The sequence below is a fragment of the Peromyscus californicus genome, unplaced genomic scaffold, assembly GCF_007827085.1.
Source record: "Peromyscus californicus insignis strain IS unplaced genomic scaffold, ASM782708v3 Scaffold_3__1_contigs__length_106647218, whole genome shotgun sequence".
Classification (NCBI taxonomy): domain Eukaryota; kingdom Metazoa; phylum Chordata; class Mammalia; order Rodentia; family Cricetidae; genus Peromyscus; species Peromyscus californicus.
In genome coordinates, this window is record NW_026294551.1 from 62,408,204 (window position 1) to 62,429,133 (window position 20,930).

The 20,930-nt window shown below is 43.4% G+C and overlaps 1 protein-coding gene across 3 annotated transcripts in view; it reads left to right on the plus strand.

The window, feature by feature from the left end:
- The window catches only part of Top3a (DNA topoisomerase III alpha), a 54,024-nt gene that overhangs the window by 1,538 nt on the left and 31,556 nt on the right, over positions 1 to 20,930 (plus strand). For 2 of the 3 annotated variants that reach the window (XM_052757280.1, XM_052757281.1), the window contains exons 2-4: positions 14,333 to 14,392; positions 17,453 to 17,526; positions 18,727 to 18,802. In XM_052757280.1, coding sequence (XP_052613240.1) covers positions 14,333 to 14,392; positions 17,453 to 17,526; positions 18,727 to 18,802 — 210 coding nt within the window. The remainder of the gene's footprint in view (positions 1 to 14,332; positions 14,393 to 17,452; positions 17,527 to 18,726; positions 18,803 to 20,930) is intronic. The other variant, XM_052757282.1, reaches the window with a different exon arrangement.

A 20,930-nucleotide genomic window follows, 5' to 3' on the forward strand; every position in this document is an offset into this window, starting at 1 on the left:
ACACACACACACACACACACACACATACTTCTCCCCACTAGGCCTGGGATACTCTTCTCCCTGTCTCTGTCTCTGTTTCCTTTTCCTTATTTTTTGTTTGTTTGGGTTTTTTTTGTTTTGTTTTGTTTTTTTCAAGACGGGTGTCTCTGTGGTGTAGTTCTGGCTGTCCTGGAACTCACTATGTAGACCAAGCCAGGGATTTTTTTTTCTTTCTTTCTTTTTTAAAAAAAAAAAAAAGATTTATGTATTTATTATATATTCAGTGTTCTGCCTGCAGGCCAGTATAGAGGGTGCCAGATCTCATTATAGATGATTGTGAGCCACCATGTGGTTGCTGGGAATTGAACTCAGAACCTCTGGAAGAGCAATGAGTGCTCTTAACCTCTGAGCCAGGGATTTTCTTTTTTTCTGATTTTTCAAGACAGGGTTTCTCTGTGTAACAGTCCTAACTGTCCTGGAACTCGATTTGTAGACCAGGATGGCCTTGAACTCACCGAGATCCACCTGCCTCTACCTCCCAAGTGCTGGGATTAAAGACTTGTGCCACCACCACCCAGCTTGAGCCAGGGATTCTTTTTTTTTTTTTTTTTTTTTGGTTTTTCGAGACAGGGTTTCTCTGTGTAGCTTTGCGCCTTTCCTGGAACTCACTTGGTAGTCCAGGCTGACCTCGAACTCACAGAGATCCGCCTGGCTCTGCCTCCCGAGTGCTGGGATTAAAGGCGTGCGCCACCACCGCCCGGCGAGCCAGGGATTCTTAATAATGTAACATCATGGCATGTAGAAAACATCTACTGTAACCAGAATGCCAAAGCTGGAATAACAGTTTGTTGCTTCTTTGCAGATACCAATGTGTACATAGGAACTGAATCTTTAAAACAGTGCTTTATTCAGAGAGCTGGCAATCTTAGAAGACAGTCTTCCATCTGATGAGATGGAAGATTATGTAGGGAGAATGGGGGTAGGTAGAGAAAGAAAGGGGATCAGTCATTATGGAGCTCAGTCTTGTTCCCTGGTCAGCCACATTTTGAGGATTTTTATAAGTTTATAAGAAGAAATAAAAGATGAGAACTTGGTGACCTCAAATAGCTAGAGTAGTTGTTATTTAATGCCAAAGAGGTGGGTTTGTAGTTCTGATTATGCGTGATCAGGGCATAGGACCTAGGCACTCAAGGAGAGAAAGAAAAAAGAATTTATGGCCAGCCTCCACTACCTAGCAACTTTATGGTCAACCTCAGCTACCTGAATGAAACCTTACTTAAAAATCCAACCCCCCACTAACAATAACAGTAGCTGAAGGAACTCTGGTCAGCTCGAGCCTGGCGAGCATGGCGAGCCTGGCTCCTGGGGGTCCTGAGCCAGTACTTTTCCTTTCAGTAACAGCAGCAGGTTTAATGGTGGTGAGTGTGACAGAGCAAACAGTGTCACACCTTTAAAGAGACAAACTTACCTCTGGAACCAGATAGTATAATGGTTATACTACCCATACTTAACACACTTAAGCTTGCTGTGAGACATTTCCTTCAAATTGAAACATGAATTCCCTCTACCCCCACCCCACCCCCAAAAAAAGTAAGGTCCTGAAACTGAGCTCAAAGTTCCAGGAAGCAGGTATTTGAGGATTGCAGGAGGGCCACTGGCCCAACTCCAGACACCCAGTGATGGCAAAAAAGACAACAGACAAACCGTTTATCTAAGGAAAACAGCTACCTTCCTCATTCGTCTTCAAGTAAATCTCTCTCTCTCCCCTTCTCCCTGTCCTTAGCTACAAAAACCTCAGCCTCAAGCAAATAATGCTATTCTCTTGAACTCTGGGAGTCCTACGAGTGGGTTTGTTGAGATATTTGGTAGCTAGCTACCTTTAACTTTTTCAGGAAGCACCACCAAACTTTTCCACGTGTTTTAGGAATGCTTGCTTTCCTTGTTGTTTTTACTTTGTCACCATCCTAGCAGGTGTGGAAAGATAATGTGTTTTTAATGTACATTTTCCTAAGGGCTTACTGACCAGTGATACTAAGTTACTTTTCATGTACCTTTTTTTTGTTTGTTTGTTTGTTTGTTTTTTCTTTTTGGTTTTTTTTTCTTTTTGGTTTTTTTGAGACAGGTTTTCTCTGTGTAGTTTTGGTGCCTGTCCTGGAACTCACTCTGTAGCCCAGACTGGCCTCGCACTCACAGAGATCCGCCTGGCTCTGCCTCCCGAGTGCTGGGCGTGTGCCGCCACCACCCGGCTGTACGTATTTTTTTTTTTTTCTTGAAAGTCTTACAGTGTAAGTTTTTATTCATTCCTGTATTGTGTCTGTGCCTGTATAGGTGCACATGAGCCACAGCATGTGTACAGAGGTCAGAAGAACATTGTGGGAGTCAGTTCTCTCTTTTACCATGTGGTTTTCAGGAATGGAACTTGGATCATCAAGCTTGGCAGCAATCACCCTTACCCTCTGAACCATCTTGCTGGCCCTAAGTTTTAGTTGTCTTTGATCCACTTTTTCAGTTCATTTTTTTTTTTTTTTTTTTGGTTTTTCGAGACAGGGTTTCTCTGTGTAGCTTTGCGCCTTTCCTGGAACTGGCCTCGAACTCACAGAGATCCGCCTGGCTCTGCCTCCCGAGTGCTGGGATTAACAGTTCATATTTTTGTATGTCCCACCTCATCCTTTTGGTATATGGAGATCTATTTGTCCCAGCATTGTTTGAAGTCTGTCCTTTGAATGGACTTGGTACCCTTGTCAAAGATCAATTAACAAGGAAAAGCCTTAATCCCAGGATTTAGGAAACTAATCAGGAAAGCAAGTTTGAGGCCAACCTGGGCTGTATAGTAAGACTCTATTTCAAAAAACACAACATGAGGGGCTAGAGAGACGACTCAGTGGGTAAGAGCCACTGTTCCATTCACAGCACCCATGTTAGATGGCTCACAGCCACCTGTAACTCCAGCTCCAGGGCATCCAGCACTCTCTTCTAGACTCCATGGGTACCCATACACATGTGGTACACACTGTCTTTCAGTTTTTAATTTAAGGGGAAAACCATGAAGTGGGTGGGGGAGACTGTCAGTAAAGTACCACCATTTCCTTCCTTAAGTTTCTTTTGGTAAGAACTTTTTTTTTTTTTTTAAGATTTCTTTATTTAGTATGTACACTGTGCTCTGCCTGCATGTGTGCCTGAAGGCCAGAAGAGGGCACCCGATCTCATTATAGGTGGTTGTGAGCCACCATGCGGTTGCTGAGAATTGAACTCAGGACCTCTGGAAGAGAAGCCAGTGCTCTTAACCTCTGAGCCATCTCTCCAGCCCTGGTAAGAACATTTTATCACAGCAACAGGAGGGAAACTAAAACAGGTGTTTAAGACCATGCTGTTGACCAAAACTGTTTTTAAGCCAGGTGTGGTGGCACATGTCTTTAATCATAGCAATCAGGAGGCAGATGCAGGCAGATCACTATGAGTTGGAGGCCAGCCTGGTCTACATAACAAGTTCCAGACCAGCCAAGGCTAGATAGAGAGACCCTGTCTCAAAACAACAATAATAAAAAAATTAACTATTTTCCTTTTTACTTACTGTCAAGGCCTATTGAGTCTTTGGGGTTACTTGGCCTTGGGAGGAGCTGCTGGTTTTTAGCCTTTCACCAGTTGTGCCATCTGGTTTTTAACTTTTCACCAGTTGTGCCATCTGTTGGGGTGAATCAAGGCCCTTCCTGACTATGACTTCTCTTTGGAAGCCTTGAGGGTGCTTTCCTCTCTGAGTCCCTTCCTTAGAGGTCCTGTGAAGTTTCCATGGCCTCTCTGATCAAGAGGGTGGGTGACTCTCAGAGCTGCAGGACCCTTTAAGAGATGTTACAACCGGGCGGTGGTGGCGCACGCCTTTAATCCCAGCACTCAGGAGGCAGAGCCAGGAGGATCTCTGTGAGTTTGAGGCCAGCCTGGTCTACAGAGCGAGCTCCAGGATAGGCTCCAAAGCTACACAGAAAAACCCTGTCTCGGAAAAACCGAGAAAGAGAGAGAGAGAGAGAGAGAGAGAGAGAGAGAGAGAGAGAATAGGCTTTTAAGCATTATTAAACACTGAGGTCAGTTACACCAGTCTGGTGTGTTTAACTTTTGTGTAATATTTAGATAAAGGTTGGGAAAACTAAACACTTTTAAATAAATCCTGTTTAAACATACATTTTTGTTCTTGAAGCCAGTCCTTGTGAATGCTACAAAGAGAAATCAATATTTAAGAGAGCTCTATTGGTTTAAGTAGAGGTTTGATTGAACTTTGACTGTAGAAATTTTAATATTGTGTATTATTCCTAAGTTGAATCTTCTGTATACTTTCTATAGCTTACTCAGGCTTTCCTGACTTGTTAAGGCTTCTAAACTTTGTCTCAATCTTTCTCCTTCTATAAATACATAGCTGTCCATAGCTATCTTTTGGTTTGCTTTGTTTGTTTGTTTTTTGTTTTTTTTTTTTTTGAGACAGGGTTTCTCTGTGTAACAGCCCTAGCTGTCCTGGAACTAGCTCTGTAGACCAGGCTGGGCTCGAACTCACAGAGATCCACCTGCCTCTGCCTCCTAAGTGCTGGGATTAAAGGCGTGTGCCACTTCTGCCCAGCTAATACATAGCTATCTTAACCCAGGGCAAAGTCTTATCATACACCATACAGAAATCCTTTTCTGCTAAAAATCTTTTTCTTACATCCTTCTAACATTTGCTTTTTCTATTTACAGCCCCCTTTTATTTCTTTTCTTTTTTTTTTTTTTTTGGTTTTTCGAGACAGGGTTTCTCTGTGTAGCTTTGCGCCTTTCCTGGAACTCACTTGGTAGACCAGGCTGGCCTCGAACTCACAGAGATCCGCCTGGCTCTGCCTCCCGAGTGCTGGGATTAAAGGCGTGCGCCACCACTGCCCGGCTTATTTCTTTTCTTAATATCATGAGACATGTTATATTAGCAAATAAATGTACCGTCTTATTAAAGAACAATGAAGTCCAAACTATATATAAGGCATGCAATAGATTAAGACCACCTGTATGAATATTGTTAAACTCTGAGGCTTTGTAAGCACCCAGGCGAAGCTCATAGAAAACACAAGCCAGCCTGCAGTGGGATTCTAGATCGTTTCCAGCCTGTAACCCTTTTTCAGTGTGCTCCGTAAACAGATTTTCCTAAGGTTGCGGGGTAGGGAGAAAAGAAAGAAAACACACACCAGTCAAAAGCCTTTTTCTATTTTCTACAGTCCAGAAAATCCACCTATAATGGTGCTTTTGAATGAACAGCAAGTAGCAGATAGAGCAGCAGCCAGTATAGCAAAACATCACCAAATCCAATGTTTATGCACTCAGCAGAGGTCATCTGAGGAAGCCCTGTTAAAGCTCATCCTGGAGTAACATGTTAGGTAGGGGATTTCAGGCAGGGTTCTCTCTGTCCTCTCCACTGATGAATGTCCAGTTATCCATATATCATGGGATAAAAAATGGTAACCTTTAGTGGCTGGAGAGATGCTCAGTGGTTAAGAGCACTCACTGGCTGTTCTTCTGGAGGACATGGTGTCATTCTCAGCACCCATATGACTGCTCACAACCAGCTGTAACTTCAGTTCCAAGGGTTCTAATACCCTCTGTTGGCCTCACATTGTACACATGTGGTACACAGACATATATGCAAGCAAAGTACCCATACACATAGAAATAAATCTTTTTTTTTTTCTCCGAGACAGGGTTTCTCTGTGTAGCTTTGGTGCCTGTCCTGGATCTCTCTGTAGACCAGGCTGTCCTCGAACTCACAGAGATCTGCCTGGCTCTGCCTCCTGAGTGCAAAATAAATCTTTAATAAAGCTTGTGTCTTAAATTTAAAACAAAAACAAAAATGGGGTGGTTTGAATGAGAATGTCCCCTCTGAGCTCAGATATTTGAATCTGAGGTCCCTAGTTGGTGGTACTGTTTAGGAAGGTTTAGGAGGTGTAGCCTTGCTAGAGGGGGCCAGTTTGGGGGTTTTGTTTGTTTATTTGCTTTTTGGGGTTGAGGGTTTATTTGGGGGGATTTTTTTTTTTTTTTTTTTTTTTTTTTTAAGGCAAGATCTCTTTATGTTGTCCTGGAGTTCCCTGTGTAGAGCAGGCTGGTGTTTGCCTCCCAAGTGCTGAGATTAAAGGCTTGGATCACCACGTCTAGCTTTTGAGGTTTTTTTGTTTGTTTGTTTGTTTGATTAATTTTTTATTTATTTGTATTTTAAGAGTGCTCTGCATGGACATGCATCCAGAAGAGGCCATCATATCCTATTATAGATGGTTGTGAGTCACCATGTGGTTGCTGGGAATTGAACTCGGGACCTCTGAAAGATCAGCCAGTGTTCTTAACCACTAAGCCATCTGTCCAGCCCAGATGTTGAGTTTTGTGTGTTTTTTTTTTTCCCCCCGAGACAGGGTTTCTCTGTAGTTTTGAGCCTTTCCTGGAACTCACTTTGTAGACCAGGCTGGCCTCGAACTCACAGAGATCCTCCTGCCTCTGCCTCCCGAGTGCTGGGATTAAAGGCGTGCACCACCATCGCCCGGCTGGATGTTGAGGTTTTAAAAGCCACTCTCCATCTCTGCTTTGTGTGTACTCTCAGCTTGCTGCCCCAGCTATCAGGCCTGCTGCTACCACGCTAGGTTCACCTTTATGAATCCTAACCCTCTGGAACCATAAGCCAAGCTTGCTTTCTTCTATAAGTTGTCTTGGTCATGGTGTTCTATCACAGCAATAGAAAGACACCTTTAAATTTTGTAAGGTCACATATATGTGACAGCCAGCATGCCTGATCAAGGCAGATCAAACTGGCAGAGGTGTCTGCCTTTATCTGTGCTAGCTTTTAGATATCCTTTCGGACCTTGAAAGCTTTTATCTGTTATCAGAATGTACCAGCAAGGGGGAACGGGCAATCTAAGAAACTGAGTGTCCTTTCTACAAAGTTCTTTGTAGGATAAGGAAATATTGTGATTGATATTTTTCTCTACAAGCCATTTTTATTATCAAAGTTTAGGCCAAGATGGAATGCAGAAAAGTAGCAGGCCTTTCTTCCTTTGAAGGGCTGGATTAAACTGCTACAGTTTAGAAAACCTTGTTACCCTCTGTAAGACAAGAAGATACACTGAAACGTCTTCCATAGCTCCTTTGTCTTCTTCAGAGCATCCTCTGCAGATTTTCCTGTGACTTTCCCTTCTCCTTCCATGAGCAACCACAAGGAAAGCAAAAAGACCATACTCAACAGTGATACCTGAGTTCCCTGTATCCCATCCTCCCTCACTAGTGGCCATGAGGAAGGGAAGCCTATCTGACTAGCCACTTTCACCAACATATTCTACCTTACTTTAATACCCTGTGACCTTGATGAATTCTTCCTGTATTTTGCCAAGTTAACTTTATCAAGAAGCAACCAGGGGTCAGGGGAAAGCTGCCTATTTTGGCACAACCTTTTGGAGGTACAGGGAAAACTTTTAAGTTTTCTTTAGAACCCAGTTGGGACATTAAGTAAAACAGTGTTCCAAAACCAAGATCCCATCATGGAGGTCTGGAATACCTCCTTAGTCTGATATAGGAAATGTATTGGCCTTACCACATGGTAGTAGGGGCACCCAAAGTCCATACATGAACACAGTCAGCCACCTCACCCTCTTTTTTTGTTTGTTTGCTTTTTGAGACAGGGTTTGTCTGTGTAACAGCCCTAGCTGTCCTGGAACTCACTTTGTAGACCAGGCTGGCCTTGAAAGCTCATAGATCCGCCTGCCTCTGCCTCTGCCTCTGGCCTCTGGCCTCTGGCCTCTGGCCTCTGGCCTCTGGCCTCTGCCTCTGCATTTAAAGGCGTGCACCACCACCTCCTGGCTTGTTTGTTTGATTTGTTTTGTTTTCACGACAGAGTTTCTCTGTGAAACAGCCTTGACTATCCTGGAACTCACTTTGTAGACCAGGCTAGCCTTGAACTCTCAGAGATCCACCTGTCTCTACCCTGAGCTGTGGTGACCTAAAAATAGGTAAGGTCCTGTAGTTTGCACAGAGGGAACTGTAAGCTGGCCTTGAATTTGAAGTTGTGGCAGTCTTCCTGTCTCAGTCTTCTAAATGCTGGAGTATGTACCATGGCCAGTCCACAGTAATGACTTTTCTGTTGAGCATGTATCCTGCAACTTTGCTGGGTTTGTTTATTACCACTAATCAGCTTTGAGTTTGAGGACAGCCAATGCTGCCTCTGAAACCCTGTCTTGAAAAAGATCATGTTGTCGAGCAGTGGTGACACACGCCTTTAAACCCAGCTCTCAAGGAGGCAGAGGCAGGTGGATGGATCTCTGTGAGTTTGTGGCCAGCCTGGTCTACAGAGCGAGGTCCAGGACAGGCAGGACTATATGGAGATCATGTTAACCAGGGAGTAGTGGTGCATGTCTTTAATTCCAGAACTCAGGAGGCAGAGGAAAGGGGAGCTCTGAGTTCCAGGCAAGCTAGGCTACATAGTAAAACAGTCGTGTTGTCTGTAAATTTTTCTTTTCCAATCTTGTTGTCCTCTATTTCTTTGTCTTGCCAGTATTCTAGGATAGTGTTGAAAAGCAGGACCAAGAATGGTACTAGTGTTGTTACTGATTTTTTCTTTCTTTCATTTCTTTTTTCTTTTCCCTTCTTTTTTTGAGACAGGGTTTATCTGTGTAGCTGTCCTGGAACTGTTACTGATCTTTTTTTTTTTTTTTTTTTTGGTTTTTCGAGACAGGGTTTCTCTGTGTAGCTTTGTGCCTTTCCTGGAACTCGCTTTGGAGCTGTTACTGATCTTAACGGGAAAGTTTTCATCCTTCCACTCTGACATGTGTTAGCTTTATTAATGTTGAAGATATTTCTACTCTTAGTTGAATTGGGAAAGGGTATTGAATTCTAGAAAGGTGCTTTTTCTGCACTAATTGAGAGAAATCTGGTAAGGTTTTTGTGTCGTTTTGCTTTTCTTAGTGTGTGTGTATATGAGGAAGGGGGAGTGCTTGCCCCATCAGGTGTGGGGATCGGGGATGACTTGGAGCCAGGGTTCTCCTTCCATTCTTAGGTTGGTTCTAGGTGTCCAACTCTGTCTGGGTTGTGAGGTTTCCATGGCGAGCACTTTAACCTGCTCAGACCTTGCACCACCCCCAGGGAGATTAGTGAGTGGCAAGCGTGTTGAAACTCTTGGGTTTCATAAAGTCACTGGCAGCCGAGTGTTTGAAGAGTAAGAGGCAGGAGATGGAAAGACAGCACAGAGCTCTCATGGGAGAAGCCAGAGTTCTGAACGCTGGGTAGTTTTGTAGTGATGGAGGGGAAGCGGGGTGGGGTTAAAGTAAGGTGGGGCTGGAGAGATGGGGCTGGAGGGATGCTCAGCACTCGAGAACACTGGCCGCTCTTGTAGAGGACCTGGGTTTGACTCCCAGTACCCATATGACAGTTCACAACAAATGGGAAATCAGATGTCCTCTTCTGGCTCCCATGGACACTGGGTGTACATGGTACACAGACATACCTGTAGGCAAAACATATATATGCATAGAACAAAAATAAATCTATAAAGAAATTTTAAATAAAGTAAAAGTTGACCATAATTTTGCAAATGTGGGTTCCTCTTAAAATTATAACTGAACACAAGTTTGAAATCTTAAATCTTGGTGAACACAAAGTCAAGAATAAGTGTAGTCAGAGTGGGGGTGGGGTGGAGACATTTATTGCCTACAGCAGACAAGAGCACAGTACAGTGCTCTTCTTAAACAAAGGAAGCGTGGGGTTTTACTTAGGGAACCTCATGTAGGGGTCAGCCCATTTTTAACCACGTTCTCTTAGGGAGTGTATTACTTCATATGCTCAATTTAAGGCCATACTTTAAAAAGAAAAGATAGACACTTTTTGGGCATTTAGCTCAAAATCATAAAACATATATAAATAATGAAAGTGGTGGAAAGAAATGCTTCTGAGCATGCTTAGCATGCACCATAAAGAAAAGAATATTTGAAGGTGCATGTACCTTGTCTAGTGGCTAAGCAAATGTTGTTTTCTATTTGTTCCCATCTGCTGATTGACTTGTGTGTATATATGTATGTCTGCATGTGAGCTTGTGCATGTTAGAGTGGCAGTGCCTGAAGAGTTCAGAAAGCCAGGCGGTGGTGGTGCTCCCTTTAATCCCAGCGCTCGGGAGGCAGAGCCAGGAGGATCTCTGTGAGTTTGAGGCCAGCCTGGTCTACAAAGGGAGTTCCAGGACAGGCTCCAAAGCTACACAGAGAAACCCTGTCTTGGAAGAGTTCAGAAGAGTGTTCAGCTCCCCTGGAGATGCAGGTTGTTGTAAGCCATCCAGTGGAGGTGCTGGCGACTGATCCTGTTACATCATCTCTCTCTTTCATTTTTTTTTTTTTTTTTTCTTGAAACAGTCTCACTATGTAGCTCTGGCTGACCTGGAACTTATTCATTGTGAAGACCAGGCTGGCCTCAAAACCCACAGAGCCCCACCTGGCTCTACTCCCGAGTGATGGGGTTAAAGCCATCACCACACCTGGCTTTTACTTTTCATCTTTTCTGGTTTTAATTTAAAATTTTGATGTGTGTGGGTGTTCTGCCCGCATGTATGTAAGTGTACCATGTGTGTGCCTAGTGCCCATGGAGGCCAGAAGAGGGCATCAAATCCTCTGGGTCTGGAGCTGCAGGCAGATGTGAGCCTCTGTGTGGTGCTGGGAATTGAACCTGGGTTCTCCAGAAGAGTTGCCAGTGCTCTTAGCCACTGAACCATCTCTCCAACCCAATTCATCTTTTAGAAGAAAAAAATAAGACATCCTAAATGTAGTCTCTTTTGTGGAGTGTTTCCCAGGCATCCTCCCCACCCATTCTCTCCTCTCTGTGAGTTCAAGGCCAGCCGGTTCTCCAAAGCGCATTCCAGGAAAGGCGCAAAGCTACACAGAGAAACCCTGTCTCGAAAAACCAAAAAGCAAACAAACAAAAAAAGGAACGTGGTAATGGAATCATAAAGTATATCTTTTTGTTCTTGTTTTTCAAGTGCTGGGAATAAAGGAATACACCACCTCCTCCCGGCCATAAAGTATATTCTTTATGCTAGTTTACTAGAGTAGACAAGGCATGGTGATGCACACCTGTTACCCCAGCACTAGCAAGGTGGAAGCAGGAGGGTAAGTTCAAAGTCATCCTTGACTACAGAAGTTTGAGGCCAGCCTAGGCTATAGGAGTGAGTCTCTTGTCTTTAAAACAAAGTTTACTAGATAGCTATTAATATCAGGGTTACCTTTTGAGGGCTCTTGATCTCATTAATTAAAGAAGATGTTTACTCTTTTGATTTTTAAATTGTATGTGTGTGTGTGTTTTGCTCTTATGTATGTCTGTACCACATGCGTGCTTGGTGCCTACAGAAGTCAGAAAAGGGTGTCAGGTCCCTTGGAACTGGAGTTACAGATGGTTTTAATCAACAATGTGGGTGCTAGGAATTGAACCCGGGTCCTCTGGAAGAGCAGCCAGTTCTCCTAACTGCTGAGCCATCTCTCCAGCCTCCGACTACTACTACTACTATTTCTTTTTCTTTTCTTTTTTTTCCCCCTGGTTTTTGGAGACAGGGTTTCTCTGTGTAGTTCTGGCTGTCCCGGAACTCACTCTGTAGTTCAGGCTGGCCTTGAACTCAGAGATCCACCACCCGGCCCTCTTCCTTCTCCTCCATTCACATACATAAAAGAAAGAAAAGAACGAATGGATGAGACCAAATTATTATAGAAAAACAATATAGAGGAGTCAGAAACTATTCTATTACATGATTTCCTTTTTTGGTTGTTTTCTTAGTTTGAGCTTTTATTTTATTTTATTTTAAGCCCAGGTTTCACGTAACCAGGTTGGCATTGCACTCATTATATAGTTAAAGATAACCTTAAATTCATGATCCTTCCATCTTCACATCTCAGGGTTTGGGTTTAAAGGTGTGTATCATCCCACCCAGCATTTTTATTGTGTTTGGGGTTTGAGTACATGCATGAGTGCATGCCTACATGCCTCTGTGTGTGTGTGTGTGTGTGTGTGTGTGTGTGTGTGTATGTGTCTTAGTCACTGTTCTGTTGCTGTGAAGAGACACCATGACCAAGGCAACTCTTATAAAAGAAAGCATTTAATTGGGAGCTTACTTATAGTTTCAGAGGGTTAGTCTATTATTATGGTTGGGAGCATGATAGCGCACAGGCAGGCATGTATGAAGCAGTAGCTTTACATCCTTATCTATAGGCAGCAGACAGAGAGAGAGACTGGGCCTTGGAAACCCTCTAAGCCCCCAGTGACACACTTCCTAATCTTTTCAAAGAGTTCTACTCCCTGGTGACTAATCATTAAAATATATGTGTCTGTGGGGGCCATTCCCACTCAAACCACTACATTTTGTATATGCAAACGTGTGTGCACATGGAGACTAGAGGATGATGTCTGATGTTTTCATTTATTGCTTTTCACCTTGTTTTTTTTTTTTTGACATGTCTCTCATTGAACCTGGAACCCACCCTTGACTAGGCTAGCTGGCCAGAAAATTCTAGGGATCCTCCTGTCTCTGCTTCCCTGTCCCCAGGGTCAGGGGCACAGGGGCACGACACCAGCACCCAGCTGGGGACACTGGTGCTGGGGATCCAAACTCAGTTCCTCATGGTTGGTATGGCAAACACTTGACTGACTATGCCCAGTCGAACCCAGTATCTTTTAAACTTTTTACCTTGAGACAGGCTCACTGGCTGCCCAGGACCACCTTAAACTTTGAATCCTACTACCTAGGCTTTAGAAGTATCTGGGATTATAAGCCTAGGCTACCCAGCCTTTTCCTAGAGTTAGTCAAAATTGTACTCCTAGTTATCAGATAGTGGTGATTTCCCTTTCAAAATCTGGCCTGGCTGGGCGGTGGTGGCACACATTTTTTTTTTTTTTAAATTTTTTTACTCTCTTTTATTTATTATGTATACAGTATTCTGCCTGCATGTATCCCTGCAGGCCCAAAGAGGGAACCAGATCTCATTATAGATGGTTTTCAGCCACCATGTGGTTGCTGGGAATTGAACTCAGGACCTTTGGAAGAACAGTCAGTGCTCTTAACCTCTGAGCCATCTCTCCAGCCCGGTGGCACACATTTTTAATCCCAGCATTCAGGAGGCAGAGCCAGGCAGATCTCTGTGAGTTCGAGGCCAGCCTGGTTTACAGAGCGAGATCCAGGACAGACACCAAAGCTGCACAGAGAAACCCTATCTCCAAAAAAAAAAAAAAAGCCCTTATAGGTTTGAGAGTATAGCCATGTATGCTTCAAGCCCTGGTTCCATTCCCAGCACACCAAAAAGAAAAAAAAAAAATACGTACCATTTTGCCTCCAAGACCAATTTACCTAGTGTTCCACGCAGAAAATGTATCTTTTTGAGGCTGAAGGACAGTCTTCTGTTGTGTTCCCTCTGGGGCCTTGAGTGTGTCCCAGTCTCCAGGCAGCCAGCCTTCCTGCTGTACTCTGTGTCCATACCGCAGCTGTAAGCTGCTGCACTGACTGGTTTGAGGGCTGAGCAGGGAGTTGGGTACTGAGAGGGTCTTGTTCCTCCCTAAGTGTAGCTGAAGAATGGGTTTTCAGAATCGGAAGAAACCTCAAAAACGACTTTATTTAGTAAATAAATTAAGGGTCAGAAAAGTCAGTAACATTAGTTAGAAGTTTTTTGGTTTATTGGTTGTATAACCTTGAAATAGCAAAAATGTAGAGAGAGGAAGGAACAGATGGACAAGATTTGTCATTGATTTGTCACGTGACCTTGGACGAGTCTACTTACTCATCTGCATTGTTGGTTTGATTCAGAATTTAATTTCTAGCATGCAGACTCCATAGATTTAATGCTTGGTAGCTATATTAATAAATGATCTTAATTATTTAGCCTAGTTTTCTTTTTCTTTTTTCTTTTTCATTTGAGACAGAGTCTCCCTATGTAGCCCTTGGTGTCCTAGAACTCACTATGTAGACCAGGCTGGCCTCTGCCTCTGCCTCCTGAGTGCTGGGATTGAAGTCATGTGCCACCACACACAACTGGTGATTGAACCTATGGCTTTGTGCACTCGAGGCAAACTGTCTTCTATTGAGCTACAGCCCAACCTGCTTAATCGTTGTTTAGGAAATAGTATTTTTGTTTGTTTGTTTGTTTGTTTGTTTAAACTTGGTCTCTGTAGCCCAGGCAGTCTTCAAACTCATTTAACTCATAGCCTCTTGAATGCTGGTGTGTCAAGTTGCATTTGCTTTTTTTTTTAGTATCCTCTTCTCCCATTCTGTGGGTATTACTCATTCTTTATGTTGAGGAGTCATTTGTTTTTTTAACATGATTTGAAATTTTTTACATATTTTTCTTGTGCTTTACAGAAAGAAGGCCTTTCTAAATTCAACAAGATTTATGAATTTGACTATCATCTGTATGGACAGGTAGGTACTAACGTGTTTCCATCATAAAGCTGACATTATAAGACTGGCATGTAATATAATCCTAGCATTTGGGAAGCTGAGGCAGGAGGGTTATTTTTAAGTTACAACCAAGTCTTAGGGTAACTATTGCTGATGAAACACCATGACCAAAGCAACTTGAGGATAAAGGGTTTATTCAGGTTTTGCTTCCACATCACAGTTTGTTGTTCTTGTTTGGGTTTGTTGTTGTTGTTTGGGTTTTTCCAGACAGGGTTTCTCTGTGTAACAATTTTGGCTGTCCTGGAACTCTCTTTGTAGACCAGGCTGGCCTTAAACTCACAGAGATCTGATTTAAGGTGTGTGCCACCATCTCCAGGATCTCTATCACAGTTTATCATCAAAAGAAGTAAGAGCAGGAACTCAAACAGGGCAGGAACCTGGAGGAGGAAACTGATGCAGTGTCCATGAAGGGGTGCGGGGTGCTGTTCATTGGCTTGCTCCCCATGACATGCTCAGCCTGCTTTCTTATACAACCCAGGACTACTAGCCCAGGGGTGACCCCACCACAATGGGCTGGGCCCTCCCTTATCATTTTTTTCTTTTGTTTTTTTGAGACAGGGTTTCTCTGTGTAGCCCTGGCTATTCTAGAAATCACTCTGTAGACCAGGCTAGGCCTCAACTTAGAGATCTGCCTGCCTCTACATCCCAGGTTCTAGGATTAAAGGTGTGCGCCACCACTGCCTGGCAATAGCCGGATCTTATGAAGGTATTCTCTCAATAAGACTCTAGTTTGTGTCAAGTTGACATAAAACTAGCCAGAACACCAGGGCTATGTAGTGTGACCCTGTTTCAAAAAAATAAAAGGGGCTAGTAAGATGACTCAGCAGGTAGAGACTCTTGCTTCCAAGCCTGATGACCTAAATTCGTCTTGTGGAACCCACATCGTGGAGGGAGAGAACCAATTGCTGACCCTTGTCTTCACCTCCACATAGTAAATGAGTAAGTGAATTAAAATAAGTAAATATGAACAAGTAAAGGAAAAGAAGCTGACATGTCCTTGAAGATCTCTACATCCTCTCTAAATTGCTTGTATTTTACCTAAGTTATAAAGGTCCAGCAGGTGGTGTTGGTGGCTCAGGCCTTTAATCACAGCACTCGGGAGACAGAGGCAGGGGGATCTCTGTGAGTTTGAGGCCAGCCTGGTCTACAAAGTGAGTTCCAAGGCACAGAGAAACTTTGTCTTGGAAAAACCATATATTTATATATGGTCTGTGGTTACAGGTGATAATGTAGTCTATGTAATTGAAGATTGCCTTGAATTACTGATCATTCTGCCACTGCCTCCTAAGTGCTCAGAGTACACACATACACCTTCATGTCTGGTTTATACAATGCTGGAGACTTTATACAATGCTCTGGGCTTCACTCATGCTAGGCCAGCACTCTACCAACTATGCTATATATCTCCATTTCTGATAATTTTATAACATAAGGAGATATCTTTTCAATAGAATTTGGTCCTGTCTCCACTGTTTAACAAGAAAGAAGCTAATATACAGTACTTTGAAGACCTCATCTGTCTACTACACACATTCCAAAATGTTGTGTTGGGAAAAGAACATGGGGCCTCAAACTGAGTACTTAACCACTCAGTGACAGTTACAACTCTTGTCCCTGAGATTTTTTTTTTTTTCAATCTCACTAAGTAGTCCTGGGTGGCTTGGAACACACAGAGATAAAACTTCCTCTACCTCCCAAGTGCTAGGATCAACAGCATGTGCCACCTGAAGAAATCTTAAATGATCCAAAAGGCATCATGGAACTGATATTAGAATGGTAATTGTTGGGGCTGGAGAGGTGACTCAGCAGTTAAGAGCACTTGGTGCTCTTGCAGAGGACCCAGGTTCTCTTCCCAGCACCCATATAACCATCCTAAACTCTAGTTCTAGGGAATCTGGTACCCTCTTCTGACCTCCATGAACACCACACATGCACATGGTGCGCATACATACAGGCAAAATAATCCATACACATAAAGTAAAATACATTTTTAAAAAATAAACAATGGTAGTGGGGCACTGTGACACGCACCTTTAATCTCAGCAATTGGGAGACAGGGTTCTGCCTAAGAACTTGAATCCAGCCACGTGTTCCAGCTTGAGCCTAGTCAAGCCTTGGCTCTGGCTACCTTAAGCTCCAACCACGTGTGTTGGCTTTACAGGCAGGGGCCCTGTTCGGCAGGGCAGGCCTGAGTTGTCTGTAGCACCGGCTTTAAGCAAGTAGCTCAAGGTTAGTCCGGCCTGAGGCCAAGCCGACCTGGGCCCGGGCTAGGGAGCCGGCCGCCCTGGCGGGAAACCGGACCTGGCGCCAAGCCAAGTTAAGCGGTTTTTAATGGATTCTTGTCACGTTGGGCGCCAAATGTAGATGTAACCAACGGTCTTATTAAATAAGAAACACAGAGCCGATTCAGAGAAGAAAGCCAAGAGGTCAGAACTAAGAGCCTCACCCTTCCTGATTCAGGGATCCTCTTCAGCCAAGAGAGCTCTCCGAAAAGGGACCTACTTCCTGTGTGTATGTCTTTATATACTCTAACTGTTCTGCCTTCTCATTGGTTGTAAACCCAAACATGTGACTGCCTCGTCACTGCCTGTATGTACCGCCCTCCAGGTCCTTAAAGGTGTGTGCCACCGCCGCCACGCACTTGCTATGGCTCTAATCCTCTGACCCCCAGACAACTTTATTTATTAACATACAATTAAAATCACATTTCAGTACAAGTAAAATACCACCACACAGGGGTGGGTGGATCTCTGTAAGTTTGTGGCCAGCCTGTTCTACATAGGCAGGTACAGGACAGTGAGGACCAGAGAGAGAGAGAGAATGAATGAGAGAGAATGTGAATGGTGGTTGTGCCCCATGATTGTGATTTTGCCTTTGCAGTTACGTTTATGGTCCTTTCTTCTCCATCCAGCTGTCAGCTGCGTTTGTCCTTAGGTCTGTTCATTGTCTCTTCTCCTTTCTATTGAATGATTGGCACCGTGTAACTACAGAAAGACTAACTTTCGTTTTGTTGTTACTCAGAATGTTACTATGATAATGACTTCAGTCTCTGGACATTTGCTGGCTCATGATTTCCAGATGAAGTTTCGGAAATGGTCAGTAAAATTAGTATGGGAAGTAAGTTGTGAAAAATTACAGGGATTTTGAAGCATGTTGATGTTACGATGTCATTTATAATAATTTGCAAATACTAATTTATAATTCTAAAATTACCTAGGGTTATATGACCTGCTAGTAAGTTTTTATCATACCTTTAGAATAAATACCCACTTTAATGTGTTTCCCTAAGTAGACTCTTCAGTGAAGTCTGGATTGCATTTATTCCATTGCAGATGTGCACGAATGGGCTCCTGAGTTTCTTTTTTTTTTTTTTTTTTTTTTTCTTGGTTTTTTTTTTTTTTTTTTTTTTTTTTTTTTGGTTTTTCGAGACAGGGTTTCTCTGTGTAGCTTTGCGCCTTTCCTGGAACTCACTCTGTAGCCCAGGCTGGTCTCGAACTCACAGAGATCCGCCTGGCTCTGCCTCCCGAGTGCTGGGATTCAAGGCGTGCGCCACCACTGCCCGGCGTTTTTTTGTTTTTTGAGACAGCGTTTCTCTGTGTAGTTTTGGTGCCTTTCCTGGATCTCACTCTGTAGACCAGGCTGTCCTCAAACTCACAGAGATCCGCCTGGCCTGACTCCCGAGTTTCTTGTCCGCATCTCCTGTTGATCTGCTTGGGAGAGTGGACAGTGTGGTATGCAGAAACTCATAGCTTTACTTTTAATCCTCTGACCACTTTCCCTTTCCTCTCTTTTGAGACATGGTCTATCTCCAGTCTTTCTTTTTTTTTTTTTTTTTTTTTTTGGTTTTTTGAGACAGGGTTTCTCTGTGTAGCTTTGCGCCTTTCCTGGAACTCACTTGGTAGCCCAGGCTGGCCTCGAACTCACAGAGATCCGCCTGGCTCTGCCTCCCGAGTGCTGGGATTAAAGGCGTGCGCCACCACCGCCCGGCTCAGTCTTTCTGACTAATATTTCCAAGTGGCACATGCTACCTTGCCTAGCCTTATTTGTTTGGTTCTGGTTTGGTTGTTTTTTGTTTTTGTTTTTGTTTTTGTTTTGAGTCATGGTCTGCTGTGCTGCTCACGCTGGCTTTGAATCCCTGGGATATAGTGATTCTTCTGAGTAGCATCTCTGTCTCCAGCTCTCTAGGCCCGTTCCTAGGAGAGGGCAGCCTGTGCGCCTGCTGTAGTTAGACATTCCTAATGTAGGGTTCTCTGTCCCTTCTTGGTAAAGGCTTTGTGTTTTTGTTTCTATTCTAGGCACAGCTGCAATCCCCTAGTCCTCTTTGAAGCAGAAATTGAAAAGTACTGCCCAGAAAATTTTATAGACATCAAGGTAAGATCTTTGGAAGATGTGTGACACTGAGATTAAAACAACTACAAGTCATTGAACTGAATGATTTCTTCATTTTCAATGCATTGGAATTTCCCACCAACCTCAGTATCATAATTGATTGTTTATTTATTTGAGATAGAGTCTCACTATGTAACCTTGGCTGGCCTGGAATACAGTATGTAGACCAGACTAGCCCCAAACTCATAGAGATCCACCTGCCTCTGCTGGGATTAAAGTGTGCACTACCACGCCCAATCAGTATCATGACTTTAAAATGTTTTTTTCCACCCATTGTATAAATGAAGTGTTTCATTTTGTTTTGAAGACATGGTCTTGCCATGTAGCCCAGGTTGGCCTCACCATGCACAGATACTCCTGTCTCTTCTCGCAAAGTGCTAGGATGACAGGCATGAGCCACCTAAGTAAGAACCCAAGGAACTTTTAAAATGAAATTCAAGGAATAAATGTTACTAAATAATTAATTCTAGCCCCCATCTCACCCTTAGGTAAATTCTAAAAGCTTCAAAGTAAGATGAAGTAATATGGACCCACATCTCTTCCTTCCAAGGGAGAGCCAGGAAGATCATTGCCAGTTCAAGGCCAGTGAGGACTACTTATATTTAGCAAGACCTTGTCTTGAAAAAAAGTACAAAGTATAATTGGTTGTTTAAAAGTAAATTGTTATGAAGCAGAGGCAGGTAGACCTCTCAGTTTGAGACCAGCCTGGTCTACATAGCAAGTACCAGGTCAACCAGGACTCCATACTGAGACCCTGTCTCAAAAAGGAAAACTGTCAGCCAGGCAGTGGTGGTGCACACCTTTAATCCCAGCACTCAGAAGGCAGAGACAGGCAGATCTCTGTGAGTTCAAGGCCAGCCTGGTCTACAGAGTGAGATCCAGGACAGCTAGGAGTACACAGAGAAACCCTGTCTTTAAAAAAGAAAAGAAAAGAAAACTGTCAGGTCAGCAAAAGTCTGGTGGCCTGTGTTCACTGCTGGGAACCAATGTAGAGATGGAAAGAGAGCTTGATTTGGCTCAGTGCTGAAAAGTGTTTCCTCTTCTTCCAAAGTACCCAAGTTCAGTCCCCAGCATCCAGGTGGGCTGCTCTCCAATGCTTGTAACTCCAGCTCCAAGGGATCAAATGTCCTCTTCTAGACTCTGAAGGCACCCCCACACCTGTATATATATTCACACAGAAATACACATATACACATATGAAAAATATATTAAAAAATATATTAAAAAAAATACGAGGCTGGAGAGATGACTCTGTGGTTAAGAGTACACACAACTCACACTTCAGGTAGCACACAACCACCTGTAATTCCAGTTCTAGGAGATCTAATACTTCCAGCCCCTTCAGGCATTGCCTTCAAATACACATAATCCACACACCAACACACACATATACACATAATTAAAATTAATAAAAAATTTTAAATATTTTTTAAGGTGAAAGGACAGAACTGATTCCACAAAGTTGTTGTGTGGCATCTACATGCCCTCCCACACAATACTACTACTACTACTACTACTACTACTAATACTACTAATAATAATAGGGGTGGGAGGGTAAATTACCAGTTCAAGGCACTTAGTTCTAACTGGGAAAGTTTTATTATTGTGAAACTCAGGGAACAGGCCTGAGAATGTAGCTCATTTTGTAGAATGCTTTCCTAGTATGTAAGAAGCCCTGGGTTAATCTAGATGCTCCATAAAGCAGGTGTGATAGCACACGCCTGTAATCCCAGCAAGGGGGAGATGGAGACAGAAGGAGCTAGAGTTGAAGATTATCCTCAACTATGTAGGCAGTGCTAGACCAGCCTAAGCTGCCTTGTCTGGGGAGGGGGTTAGGAAGGAACTTACTCAGTGACTGAACCTTGACCAGAACTGATGGTAGAAGTGTTTCACAGCCGAGTTTTGATTTTATCACACTGATGAAGTGGTGTGAAGCCCTCGGTCTTCTCTATATACCCAGGTCTGGGATTGCAGCAGAAACCATACATATCATGAGCAATTTTCTCTGCTCTGTGCCCCCACCTCCCTGCAAAGTTTGAATACTCCAAGACCAGTGCTGATCCTCAGTCCCATTTCTTTTTTTTTTTTTTTGGTTTTTTGAGACAGGGTT